General features: G+C 53.3%; 1 protein-coding gene across 1 annotated transcript; it reads left to right on the forward strand.

The window, feature by feature from the left end:
* Positions 1-12227: 12227 nt before the first annotated feature.
* On the forward strand, positions 12228-12959 carry LOC120324313 (olfactory receptor 14J1-like). Its single transcript, XM_039386552.1, has one exon. The coding sequence runs from the start codon at positions 12228-12230 to the stop codon at positions 12957-12959; it is 732 nt and encodes a 243-aa protein (XP_039242486.1).
* The last annotated feature ends 1493 nt before the right edge of the window (positions 12960-14452 follow it).

The raw sequence follows: 14452 nt of genomic DNA on the forward strand, positions 1-14452 counted from the left end.
CAGGGTCTTGCTGAAGTCTGGGCACAAACATCCCCTTCTATTCCCTCCCACAGGGGTTCTGCAATCCCTGCCTTGTCCTTCCCATGCCTGGCAATGGCTGCAGGAGGACTTGCCCTCTCCCCTTCCCTGCTGAGCCTGAGCAGTCTGGAACTCTGCCAACCCTCCTTGCTGCCCTGTTTGCAGACTGGTTCCAGGTCTGCCTTTGCCAAGGCCCCAGGAAGCTCTGGGCTGGCTCTGGCCTTTCCAAGGGTTTGGGAGAGGTCTCCCAGTGACACTGCCCAGCCTTCTCAATATCCCTGACACCAAACCCTTTTCCATAGCCCACACTTGCAGAGGAGTGCCCAGGACACAACACAGGTTGTCCTGGTGGTTCTGGAGAATGAGAAGGGATTTCTTCCTCGAGGCCAACCCCTCCAATTGGATTTGAGTGCAGCTGAAAGGTTTCCTCAGCATTTTCCCCAGTGCCTCCCTGCCCTGAAGGTTTGTGGCCATCAGGCTGGAGCTGAGGGGGTTGGGCAGGTGCCTGAGGAGGGGGGAGAACAAGGGCTGTGTCCAACTGTGCCAGGAGGGCTGTGCTGGGCAAGGATGAGGAGGCTGCAGAAAACAGTGGCACTGGGGAGGGGAGAGGAGCAGCTGGAGAGACCTTGTGCCTGCCCACGCTGGGCAGGAGCTGCCCCAGGATGGCAGCTCTGAAGCACTCCCAGGATGTCCCTGGGAACAGGAGGGGAAGACTGGATCTGAAAAGGGAACCTGGAAAGCAGAGAGCAGGAGTGTCATGGTGACACTGCAGGAGAGTTCCAGCCCTGGAGCAAGGTGACAGAAGAAGTACCCCAGTCCATGCAGTGGCCTCAGAAGATCCCAGAGCATCCTGGAGATGCTGGAAGGGAGCCCAGCTCTGCTTCACAAGTTCCATGGACCTGTCCCTGCCTGTGCTCCAAGGGCTTCCACCCCCCAGGACTGTGCTCAGAGAGCACTCAGGCCTTACCCAGAGAAAGGGGCTCAGGAGGACAGTGTGGGAGTGGCAAGAGAGCAGCTCTGCAAAGACCAAGCACTGCTGCTCCCTGGCAGTGCTGCTGGGCTGGGATTATTGTCCCCTTCCCCTTTGCAAATACACCCTGTCCTGCAGTGTGCTGTCCTTTAGGAACATCTGAGAAGAAGGGTCTTGGACAAAGAAGGCACTGCAGGATCATTTATTTTGTTTAAATACTCAGAGAGCACAATTCATCATTTATACGGCTCTGGGTCAAATTTAATGTGTAGAAACTAAATTAAAAGGCAGATGCATAATAATATTTAATTGCACAGAAAATTATTGCAAGAAGAACCCAGTGATCTCCACGAGAAACCTGAGCAGGAAGGCTGGGCCATTAAGGAATCCCATTCTGAATGCTACACCCCAGAACACAGACACTTTATTGCTCCTGAAAAGCATCCAGTCATCATTTTCCTCAGAGCATTCTTGAACTCCTGGTTCCTCAGGCTGTAGATGAAGGGGTTCAGTGCTGGAGGAACCACCGAATACAGAACTGACAGGGCCAGATCCAGGGATGGGGAGGAGATGGAGGGGGGCTTGAGGTTGGAAAATATGCCAGTGTTGACAAACAGAGAGACCACGGCCAGGTGAGGGAGGCACGTGGAAAAGGCTTTGTGCCATCCCTGCTCAGAGGGGATCCTCAGCACAGCCCTGAAAATCTGCACATAGGAGGAAACAATGAAAATGAAACAACCAAACACTAAACAGGCACTAACCCCAATAAGCCCAAGTTCCCTGAGGTAGCCTGAGTGTGAGCAGGAGAGCTTGAGGATGTGTGGGAGTTCACAGAAGAACTGGCCCAGGGCATTGCCCTGGCACAGGGGCAGGGAAAATGTATTGGCTGTGTGCAGCAGAGAATAGAGAAAGCCAGTGGCCCAGGCAGCTGCTGCCATGTGGGCACAAGCTCTGCTGCCCAGGAGGGTCCCGTAGTGCAGGGGTTTGCAGATGGCAACGTAGCGGTCGTAGCACATGATGGTGAGGAGGGAAAACTCTGCTGACATGAAGAACAGAAAGAAAAAGGCCTGTGCAGCACATCCCATGTAGGAGATGGTTGTGGTGTCCCAGAGGGAATTGTGCATGGCTTTGGGGACAGTGGTGCAGATGCAGCCCAGGTCTGTGAGGGAGAGGTTGAGCAGGAAGAAGCCCATGGGGGTGTGCAGGTGGTGGTCGCAGGCTACGGCGCTGAGGATGAGGCCGTTGGCCAGGAGGGCAGCCAGGGAGATGGCCAGGAAGAGCCAGAAGTGCAGGAGCTGCAGCTCCCGCCTGTCTGCCAATGCCAGGAGGAGGAACTGGGCCATGGAGCTGCTGCTGTTGGACATTTGTTGCCTCTGGGTATTTGTTTCCAGCACAGGAGAAGAAGACAATAGGAGACCAGTTAGCATGCACTTATCTAAACAAAGTCAAAGCCGTATCCCACAGACACTCCCCATGTCACACACGGACAGCCTTTTGATTTGCTCGGAGATCTTCCTTCAGCTCCAGTGCTGGGTCCCTACTCAACAGCATTTTCACTGTCATAGCATCACTGTGATGCTATAGAGGGGTTTCACATAACAAGGAGATGTTAAGGGACAGGTTTCCGTCCTGGAGCGGAATTCACAGCTTAGAAGGAAAAATCAGGGAGACAGTCAAGTGTCCTTATGATGGCATTTGATTTAAGGGGACTCAGCTCCTTCCCCAGCACCACAGGCTGCACTGGTAGGGGTCATATTCCATTTGCAGGTGCAAAAAGGACAGCTCAGACTAGTCCTGATGGGTCTAGCAGAGGTGATGTTGGTGCTGTCCACAGGCAGGGCAGTAGCTGAAAGCACATTAGGAAGCTCAGACAGACCTACTGAGCACTCACAGTTCAGATGTCTCAGGGACTTGTCAAAATTAATACTTTCTTAATGATTGATTCTTCCCATTCCTCAAGAGTAGGAAACTGGAAACAGTCTCAGGAAATTTCTTTAACCTTATAAAAATCTTTGTCTTGGAAATATTCTGGGAAGGAGCTGAAACTCGGAACATGTCCTCCTCCTCTACACTCCAGATGCTCTCAGACTTGCAGTTACAGAATCTGTAGTTGGTGGGCAGTGCCAGCTTTACCAGATGCCTCCAAAAGCTTCAGTCCCATTGCCCTACATGAACAGACTTCCTGTGCCAAGGTCTGTTAAAAACTCTCCCCCAGTGAGGTCTCAGCATCTTTCTACGTCTGACAGCCTTTAACTTCTCTCTGTCTCACTCCCCTGTCCTGGGTGCTGCAGGCAGTGCCCTCAGCCCTGCTGGGCTGTGCAGAGAAGCTGCTCCTGGGCAGAGCTGTCTCTCTGCAGTGCTACCCACATGCCAGGAGTTCCATGTGTGCCAGGAGCCCGGCCCAGCTCAGCAGCACAGCAACAGCCCCAGGCATTTCATGACCCTCAGGGGGGTTTGTCGTTGTTTACATGAGACTCAGTCCCTGAGAGGAAGTTCAAACAACTTCTCAAGAAGTCAAAGTGAGATTGAAACACTCAAGTTTCTTGTAGTGCTAATGAGTCTCACTGAGGGACACAACTGAGAACTTGTCCCCAGGTTCCAGTTAGAGCAGAAAACTGCAGACAGTGATGCCAAGGATGGACAAGCAAGGGAAAGGTGGCTCTGATGTTGAAGAAACCTTGACTTGTTTCCTTATTCCAACAGGCCAATCCCTGACCCCCAGCCCCTGGGAAGGCAGATGCTGTCCCTGCCTCATTCATTCCTCAGGGCTCTTCCTGGGGCCCTGGGATGTGGGATGTGCAATGCCAAGGGCAGGCCCATGGGGTGGCACCTGCCAGGCTGCTGAGCAGCTGCCAGCTCCCTCGTCCCACAAAGTCCTTGGAAATGGAGGCATTAAGGACACAGGACAGGCTGTGGGGACCAGTTGCAGGGCATGGTCAGGGCTTTGGGGTGGTTGTGAGCCCAGAGCAGGACCCGGCACTTGGCCTTGTTGAACCTCCTCCAAGTGGCCTGGGCCCATGGATCCAGCCTGTCCAGATCCCTCTGCAGAGCCTTCCTGCCCTCCAGCACATCAACACTCCCCCCAGCTTGGTGTGCCCTGGGAACTGCCTGAGGCTGCACTCGATGCCCTTGTGCAGATCCTTGAGAAAGAGATTGAAGTGCCCTGAGCCCAGTGCTGAGCCCTGGGAACACCCCTGGATGGAACTCCATTGCCCACCACTCCTTGGGCCTGGCCATCCACACACATGTTTGCCCAGGGAACAGATGCTGCAGAAGGTGTTTGACAAAGGTCCTGTAAGCCCAGAATATTGGGATGAGTGCAGATTTAGCTCTGCACAACACAGAAATTCATTCCCTTTCTCCCTTTTCCTACCTTTGTGGATTGAGGGAACTTGTGACTTCATTGTGTGACTCACTGTGTGCAAAGGGCAAATATGGACAGAATCCACATGGGCTGGTTGTCTCTGTAGCTCTACATCTCCCCCTGATGTGGCAGAGCACACAAACTGCCCATCCCTGTGTCCCTTTCTCCACTGGCTGTTCTTTGATTTGGCCCAGAAACCTCCTGAGGTCCCTTCCAGGATGAGTCCCAGTGCACTGCCCTCCACCGTGGGCCTTCCCTTCCTGATGCAGCATCTGTGGGGCAGCAGAGCTGGGTCAGTGCAGGGACAGGGCTGGCTCTGACAGGGGCCATGAAGCCACTGCCAGGAGGTGACAGCAAGGACAGTTTGCAAAGAACAAATTTAGATACGGTGCCTTTGTTGGAATCAAGGGGGTCATTGTGACACCAGAGAAAGTCAGGGAATCAATGAGCTGTTGTGAGACTTCAGGGTCTCATGGAACCAAAGGAACCCTGGGTCAGTTTGGAACCTCATGGAGTCAAGGGCCTATTGAGACACTGAGAACCTCATGGAACCGGAGGAATTCTGGGAGAGTGTGGAACTTCATGGAATCAAAGAGCCACTCTGACACTGGAGGGCCTCCTGGATCTGAAGGAAACCTGGGAGACTGCAGAATCTCCTGGAATCAAGTGGCCAGTGTGACACGGGGGCCTCCTGGAAGCAAAGAAACCCTGGGACAGTTTGGAACTTCATGGAATCAATGGGCCATTGTGACACTGGGGAACCTGATGGAATTGTGTGGCCATTGTGACATTGCAGGGCCTCATGGAATAAAATGAAACCTGGGACAGTGGGAAACCACATGGGATCGAGGGGTGCTTGTGACCCTGCAGGACCTGATGGAACCAAGGGAAGCCTGGGACACTGAGGAAACTCGTGGAACCACGTTGGGTGCCATCTGCCACGGCTCGAGTGTAAAAGGAAACCTGGGACGTGACACTTTGTGACCCTGCAGAATGGCACAGAATCAACATTGTGTCACTGCAGGGCTTCATGGAACCAAAGGAATCCTTGGACACTGTGGAACCTCCTAGAAACAAAGGGCCACTGTGACACTGAAGAACCTCATGGAATCAAGGGGCCGTTGTGGCACTCCTGGGCCTTGTGGATCCAAAGGAATCTCGGGATGCTGTGGAACCTCCCAGAATCAAGGGGCCATTTTGACACCATGGATACTCATGGAATCAAGAGTCCATTCTGACTCTGCAGGGCCCAGGGAAGCAAAGGAATCCTGGGACACTGTGGAATCTCACAGAATCAAGGGGACAATGTGACCCTGCGGAGTGTCGTGGAGATGAAGAAGCCCTGGGAGACTGGAACCTCATGGAATCAAGGGACCGTTGTGACAGTGCAGGTCCTCATGGAAGCAAGGGAAAATGGGGACACTGTGAAAACTCATGGCATCAAGGGGCCATTTTGACATGCAGGGCTTCCTAGAACCAAAGGAAGCCTGGGACGTTTGGGATCGTCCTGGAATCAAGGGGCCATCGGGACACTGTGGAACCTCCTGAAAGCAGAGGAACCCCGAGACTGTGCAGAACTTGACAGCAGAAAGGAGCCCTCGTGACACTGCAAAACCTCGTGGAATCGAGGGGCCACAGCTTCACATCTGGGTCTCATGGAACCAAAGGAAACCTGGGACACTGGGGAAACTCATGGAAGCAGGGAGAGCCTGGGACACTGTGGAGCCTCACGGAATCAAGGGGCCATGGGGACACTGCAGGACCTTGTGGGGCCAAAGGAACCCTGGGCTGCTGCAGAACCTCACGGAGGTGGGAAGCTGCTGTGTGGGGGCCCCCACGACGAGTGGCTGAGGCTGCTGAAGGAGAAGCCAATTTGCAGAAGTGGGAGCTGTGGGCAATGCCACTGAGCCCCCTTGCCATGGTCAGTTACCATGGAAACCTCATACAGTCCTGTTGCTATGGTCGGTTACCATGGCAACCATCATACAGTTGTGCTGCTACAGTCAGTTACCATGGAAAAAATCATACATTCCTGTCGATATGCTCAGTTACCATGGCAACCCTCATACATTCCCATTGCTATGGTCAGTTACCATGGCAACCATCATACAGTTGTGTTGCTACAGTCAGTTACCATGGCAACCAGCATACATTCCCATTGCTACAGTCAGTTACCATGGCAACCATTATACACTGCCACTGCTATGGTCAGTAACCATGGCAACCAGCACATATTCTTATTTCTATGGTTGGTTACCATGGCAACCATCATAAAACCCTATTGCTACGGTCAGTTACCATGGCAACCAGCACACATTCCCATTGCAATGATCAGTTACCACGGCAACGATCACACATTCCCATTGCTATTGTTGGTTACCATGGCAAACATCATAAATTCCCGTTGCTATAATCAGTTACCATGGCAACCATCATACAGTCGCATTGCTATGGTCAGTTACCATGGCAACCAGCATACATTTCCATTGCTATTGTCAGTTTCCATTGCAACCATCATACTTCCCGACAGCTACAATCGGTTACCATGGCAACCACCATACATTCCCGTTTCTACAGTCGGTTATTATGGCAACCACCATACATTCCTGTCACTATGTTCAGTTACCATGGCAACCATCATACGTCCCGCTACCACAGTCAGTTACCATGGCAACCATCATCCATTCCTGTTACTATGTTCAGTTACCATGGAAACCACCATACGTCCCACTACCACAGTCAGTTACCATGGCAACCATCATCCATTCCCGTTGCTATGGTCAGTTACCATGGCAACCATCATACAGTTGCGTTGCTACAGTCAGTTACCATGGCAACCACCGTACGTCCCACTGCTACGGTCAGTTACCATGGCAACCATCATATATTTCAATTTCTAAGGTCAGTTACCATGGCAACCATCATAAATTCCCGTTGCTACAGTTGTTTACCATGACAGTCATTATACATTCCTGTTCCTATGCTGCGTTACCATGACAACAATCATACCTCCTGATGGTAGAGTCAGTTACCATGGCAACCATCATACATTCCCTTTACTACAGCCAGTTACCATGGTAACCATCATACATTCCCGTTGTTACAGTCAGTTACCATGGTAACCATCATACATTCCTGTTGTTACAGTCAGTTACCATGGTAACCATCATACATTCCCGTTGTTACGGTCAGGTACCATGGTAACCATCATACGTTCCCGTTGCTATAGTCGGTCACCAAGGCAACCATCATACTTCCCACTGCTACAATTAGTTCCCATGGCAAACAGCACACATTCCCATTGCTATGCTCAGTTACCATGGCAACCATCATACATTCCCATGGTACAGTCGGTTACCATGGAAACCATCATACATTCCCATTGCTTTGGTTGGTTACCATGACAACCATTATAAATTCCAATTGTTATGGTCAGTTACCATGGCAACCATCATACTTCCCACTGCTACAATCAGTTAGCGTGGCAAACGGCATAAATTCCCATTCCTACGGTCAGTTACCATGGCAACCATCATACATTCCCATTGCTACAGTCAGTTACCATGGCAACCATCAAACATTCCCATTGCGACAGTCAGTTACCATGGCAACCATCATACATTCCCATTAGTATAGATGGTTACCATGGCAACCATCATACATTCCCATTGCTACGGTTGGTTGCCATGGTAACCATCATATGTTGCCATCGCTACGGTCAGTTACCATGGCAACCATCATACAGTCCCATTGCTATGGTCAGTTACCATGGCAACCACCATACACTCTACATTCCCATCACTACGGTCAGTTTCTATGGCAACCTCTTGGTTCCTCTTGGACAGAGGCAGATGCAGATGAGCCTCCCTGTTGCCCACCAACCTGCCAGCTGTGCTCTAAATGTCTGTGTGCCAAGGGGGGTCTTGACCAAGACCCTGCACAAACCTCTGGGACTCTTTGCATCCTGTCCTGGTGCCTTTCCAGTGAATTCCAGGGTTATCAAAGCCAACTGGAATGGGCTCTTTGTCTCACTCCACAAGGTCACCCAAACCAGTCTCTCCTCTGACCCTCACCCACAAAAGTTCACCCAATTCCTTCATCCCCCAGAGCAGCTCCACAGGTCCAAGAAGCTCCTTCCCACTGAGGACACCTCTCTCCTGCTCTTTCTCTCCTGGGTCTCCTTGGCCTTCTCTCCCAGCCCATCACAGCACCAAAACCTGGGAACTGTCTCAGCAGGCCTGGGCTGTTATTCCCTCCAAGTGGAATGAAGAGAGACTTGGGGCTGCAGCTCCTCCTCCTGTGCCCCACACGCAGGGCATTGGGGCCTGTCTGGCTGCAGCCCCTCAGCGGGGGCACCGGGGTAAGAACAGACTTGCAGTGGGGAAAGCTGCCCTGAAAGCCCCGAGAGCTGGGCTGTGCAGAGGCTTTGCTGACAATGGCCTTGGGGGGGGACGTGCTGGGACTCAGGCCCAGGGGGAGAATCCCAGGCCTGATCCCTGAGGAGATCAGCACATGCTGCTGAAATGCTGGGGGAGAGCAGAGCCAGCAGAGGGAGGGAACAAGTGTGGACAGCCTGGGCTGATGGGATTTGGACTCGTGCCTGGCCCGGCCGTGGCTGGGCAGAGAAGGGACAGCCTTTGTGTCCCTGCAGGGCTGGGATTCACTCCCTGCCCCAAAGGCCCCCAGTGTGTCTGAGAAGCCCTGGGTGGTGCCTGTCCCACAACTGCTGGGAATGGGGACAGGCTTCCTGCACAGGCCCTGTGCTGTCCAGGGCAGCTGCTGCACTTGTGCTGCAGAGCCCTGGCACCTCCCCTGGCACTACAGGCCCCTCTTTGGCTGTTCAGTCCAGGCTCAGCTGCCCTCAATTAGGTTCAGCATTGAAGGGATGTCCAGGAGACAACTGCCATTGTACTCTGAGGACATGTAGAAAATACCCTGATAAAGAATAGGAGAGAGACCTCTCTCCCTGTGCCACCTGACTGCATTTGGTCACCTGAGCACCCCTAGGGGCTGCTCTGGACAGAAAGAACAGTGACAGGTTCCCCTGTCCTACATGTGGGCCTTTTCTGTCACTGAAGTTGGCCAAAGCAATGTCCCAGCAGCCTCCAAGAAGATCCCACAGCTGCTGCCCTGTCCCTAGGAACTGCTCCATTGGAGCCTGCAGGGGCCTGCAGTTCCCAGCAGGAATCTCGGTCACCTCTGGCCCCTCAGAAGGAACCAGGGGTTTGTGTCCCAGCAGGTCACTCCTGGCTTTGGTCTTCCTTCATTCCCATGGGAACTGGGACAAGGAGTCACCTGCAGGTGCCTGTTTTGGGCCCACTGAGCTGGGGAAGGAGGAATCCCAGCCCATGGGGGTTGTGCAGGGAGCTGATTGTCCTTCTGGCTCCAGGTCTGCAGAGCCACAAGGAGACACCTCTGTTGACTCAGCTGAGTCCCTTCCCTCAATGCAGGTGAAGGAGATCCCTCCTGGGCACTGTCTGGGTTTCCTGTCTAAGGATGGGACATGAAAAGGGGCCTCTTGAACTTAACTCTGTGTCTGTTTGGAGAAATGACAGTGCTGAAAGAAGTGTCTGTGCCCAGCTGAGAGAAGGCACATCATTATTTCCTTCAGCTGTGTGCCAGCAGGTTCCCCTGGAGCCCCAGGGACAGCTGGAGGAGCCCAGAGAGGCAGAGAAAGGGCTGCCTAGGGCTGTTGCTGTGCTGCTGAGCTGGGCAGGGCTCCTGGCACACAGGGAGCTCCTGGCAAGCAAGAAGAGCTTCAAAGAGACAGCTCTGCTGGTGAGCAGCTCCTCTGCACAGCCCAGCAGGGCTGAGGGCACTGCCTGCAGCACCCAGGGCACAGGAGAGAAGGCAGAGAGATGAGAGGCAGCCTGGGCTGAGAGGTGACTGAGCTCTCACTTCACAAGAAACCTTCCCAGGATTTGAAGGAAGAATTCTCTGGCTGTAGGAAAGTTCAACTTGCCTTCCTGGAGGGATTTCCTAAAGCTGGCACATCCCACAGCTTCCAGGATCTTTCAGCAGGACTCTCCCAGTTGCTGCAGTGCAGGGGAAGTGGCCATATGGCAGAGCAGGGCAGGAGCTGCAGGCAGCAAGGGCAGAGAGGAGAAGGGAGCAGGAGGTTCAAGGGATCCTGGGGTGGGAGGACAGGGCAGAGCTGCTCAGGGCAGGAACCTTGCCAGCCCTTTGCCACGGTCAGGCTGTGGCTGCAGAGCAGTGCAGGTGAGTTCCTGCAAGTGCCTCTGCCAGCTGCCAAATGGCAGCAGTGGCAGGAGCTGTCAGGATGGCTCTGCTGGATTTGCTGGGGTGCAGCAGGAGAAGCTGCTGCAGAGCAGGACTTGCTGCTGCCCCCTCAGAGGCCCAGGGCCAGAAGGTTCCCTGTGCCAGGGCTGGCTGTGGGGTGGGAAGGTGGGGGTGCAGCCAGGGGTGCCCAGGGCTGTGGTGCAGAGCAGGGTCCTGCCCCCAGGGCTCTGTGTGCTGGGGCAGGGACTCTGCTGCCTGCCAGGGTCAGCTCTCAGCCCGGCCAAGGAGCTGCCACGGGGCTGGGGGAGAAGGGCTGTGGGGAAGGAAGAACTCCTGGGAGGGCAGAGCAGGGCAGAGTCCTTCTGATCTCCAAAGTGGGCTGCAGGGATGAGGGCTGGTCACAGCTCCAGATCAAAGCAGGAAATTTCCCAGAAGGTATTTGCAAGAGGCACAGACAGACAGGGGGTGCCTTCAAGAGAATGAACCAGTTCTTTCAGTGTTACACTCTGGTTTGTCTGGGTGCTGACTGTGACAGGGAAATCAATCTCTGAGCACAGGAGGAGACACTGAAAGTTGAACTCTGTTAGATTAGAGGAGATTGAACCTGAGAGTATCAGTCATCAAAACTGTCTTATGACAGTTATAGCATCAGTGTCACTTTTCCAGCCTCCTCAGGGTTGCTCTGACATTGCCATCAGAGCCTGCCCAGCCAGAGATGCCCCTGGGCAGTGCCCTGTGCTGCTGGGAGGGCTCTGCAGGGCAGAGCTGAGCCCCCAGGGCTGGGATGGGCTCTGGCAGCACTGGCAGAGCCCGGCTCTGGGCCCAGGGAAGCAGCTGCTGGCAGGGACAGCTCCAGGCAGCAGAACCCTGGGCAGGGAGTGGGGGGCAAGTGCCCCCAAGGCCTGGGGGAGGGGGTGTTCAGGCAGCTCTGGGGGCCCTTCCCTGCAGCTCTGCTGGGCACTGTGTGCTGGGCAAGGAGCTGCCTCTGCCTGGAGAACATCTCCCCTGCGGGACCCTGCCCTCTCTGCTAGGCCTGTGCTGCTGGGTTTGGTGCTGCCCCCAGCAAGGCCCAGCTCTGCCTGGGCAGGATCCTCGGCAGCGCTGAGCCTTCCCTTGGGGTGGGCACTCTCCTGTCCCAGCCCTTGGCTTCTCTGCAGGAGGGCTCCTGTCCTGCTCTGTCCAGCACAACTGCATTGCTGGCCTGGAAACACTTTGAACTACTTGGCAACACATGGCAAGAACTCCTGCCACACACAGCCCTCTGCCAGCACGTATTAGAGAGAAAAAATTGATTTAATCCTTAAATGAATTGCATTGAAATCTGTCGTGATATTGTCAGAGGCGTCTGTCTAAATTTTACCCTGTGGCTTCCTTTTCTGAGCAGACCCTGTGCTAAGAAGCAGCAAATGTCCAACAGCAGCTCCCTCACCCAGTTCCTCCTCCTGGCATTCGCAGACAGGCGGGAGCTGCAGCTCCTGCACTTCTGGCTCTTCCTGGCCAGCTCCCTGGCTGCCCTCCTGGCCAACGGCCTCATCCTCAGCCTGCGACCACCACCTGCACACCCCCATGGGCTTCTTCCTGCTCAACCTCTCCCTCACAGACCTGGGCTGCATCTGCACCACTGTCCCCAAAGCCATGCACAATTCCCTCTGGGACACCACAACCATCTCTTACATTGGATGTGCTGCACAGGTCTTTCTGCTTGTCTTTCTTGAAACAGAGTATTTCCTCCTCACCATCATGTGCTACGACCGCTACGTTGCCATCTGCAAACCCCTGCACTACGGGACCCTCCTGGGCAGCAGAGCTTGTGCCCACATGGCAGCAGCTGCCTGGGCTGCTGGGTTTCTCAGTGGTCTATTACACACAGCCAGTACATTTTCCCTGCCCCTGTGCCAGGGCAATGCCCTGGGCCAGTTCTTCTGTGAAATCCCACACATCCTCAAGCTCTCCTGCTCACACTCAGGCTACCTCAGAGAACTTGGGATTATTGTGGTTAGTGCCTGTTTAATATTTGGGTGTTTTGCTTTCATTGTTTTCTCCTATGTGCAGATCTTCAGGGCTGTGCTGAGGATCCCCTCTGAGGAGGGACAGCACAAAGCCTTTTCCACCTGCCTCCCTCACCTGGCTGTGGTCTCTCTGTTTAGCAGCACCTTATTCTTTGCCTACCTGAAGCCTCCCTCAATCTCCTCCCCATCCCTGGATCTTATTATGTCAGTTCTGTACTCAGTGGTGTCTCCCGCACTGAACCCCTTCATCTACAGCCTGAGGAACCAGGAGCTCAAGGATGCCCTGAGAAAAATCATAACTGGGTGTTTTTCAAAAGCAATAAACTCTCCTTCTTCTGCATGCTATCTTCCTCATTAAAGGCCAATCCTGTTATGGATTTCATTAAAGGTTCACCATATCTTCTCTATTTTTTACTCTTAGTAGGAGTGTTTTTTTTGTGAGAATTTGTTCACACCAATAAAACTTTATACATATTTAAAGATATATATATATATATAAAATGTAAATATATTTATATATATATAAAGACTATTTCTAATTCAATGTTTGCCTTTCTAGCCTGGCCCACAGGCTGTACAAATTGGCAATTGTACTCACTCTGTGCTTCAACCAAATAAAGAACTCTGCATTGGCTTGTTTGCCTGACATCTTTCCTCTCTGACTTCTCTGCAGCTGCAGGGTCGGTGCCTCTGTGCAGAGCTGGGTCACAAAAGAGTCCCAGCAGAGCAGCACTGCCAGGGAGCAGCAGCCCTTCTCCTGCCTGGCCTCCTCTCCCTTCCCTTCCACACTGTCCTGCAGAGCCCTGTGTTGGTGGAGGCCTCAGTGCTCTGGCAGTCGGTGCCAGTCCTGCTGCAGGACTGTCCAGGGACTGCAGGCAGGGACAGCCACGGGCACTGCTGGCACAGAGCTGACCTCTGCAGCAGCACTGCCATCCTGCAGGGGCATCTCCTCAGGCCAGGGCCTCAAAGCTTCCATCTGCTTTCCACTTTGCTCTCCAGGATGTGCCCAACACAACGCCCTGCAGAGGAAACCAGCAGTGACCAGCACAAGGGGGGGAGTGCTCAGGGTGGGGGCACCCAGCAGTGCCCTGGCACAGCCAGCGCCGCTCCCAGCACTGGCCTCTCACCCCAGGCCACTGGGCTTGTTCTTCCCTCCAAGGAGGGACAGCAAATGACCAGCTCAGGAGTCCATCTTTGAACTGCATGGACAGGACATGCCCCTGTGTCACGGCTTGGGGCTGGGGGGTGGAAGGCTTAGTCAAAGTTGATGGCAGAAGCCGTCTCGTTGAGCTACGAGGTGCACAAAGGACCCCCTTGCTTTCTAAATTCCTTCTCAGAGAGGAGCCTGGCTGTGGCTGGATCCAATCTCAGGCTCAGATTTTGGTTTCGATTGAAGGAATTATAGAGGTGTGATTCAATCACTTTGTCCTGCAGGTTTTAGTGACAGTAAATCAGAAATATTTCTAGAAAATGAATTATTTATTATGACAAATGAACGGACAATTTACCAGACAAGTGAACAGATGAAAGACCTCAATCAGAATTATTTACTACACAGTATAAAAGGCAAAACCTCCTAGCAGTATAGTGTACACTAGACAGTGCAGTCTATCAAAGTCATTCTATCAAAGCATTTGGATCAAAGCCAGCAAAAAGAAACAATCCTGAAGCAGAGATTGAGGTAACTCACCCCACAGCGACAAGGGGTAGTTCCCTCTCTTTCACTTAACCCCTGGGCAGTGACCATGAAGAGCTGTCCCTGCTTCATGGCAGAAGCTCCACACACTTCAAGGAAGTCTGTGGAAGAATCTGCCCCATGACAGTTGGACGGGGCTTTTACAGTTATCAAGG

Source organism: Pipra filicauda, unplaced genomic scaffold (genome assembly GCF_003945595.2).
Source record: "Pipra filicauda isolate LSUMZ 115617 unplaced genomic scaffold, ASM394559v2 scaffold48_size3843733_pilon, whole genome shotgun sequence".
NCBI classification, from domain to species: domain Eukaryota; kingdom Metazoa; phylum Chordata; class Aves; order Passeriformes; family Pipridae; genus Pipra; species Pipra filicauda.

Excerpts from the sequence above, each read along its gene's own strand:
- LOC120324313 (XM_039386552.1), top strand. The coding sequence starts at position 12,228 with ATGCACAATTCCCTCTGGGACACCACAACCATCTCTTACATTGGATGT.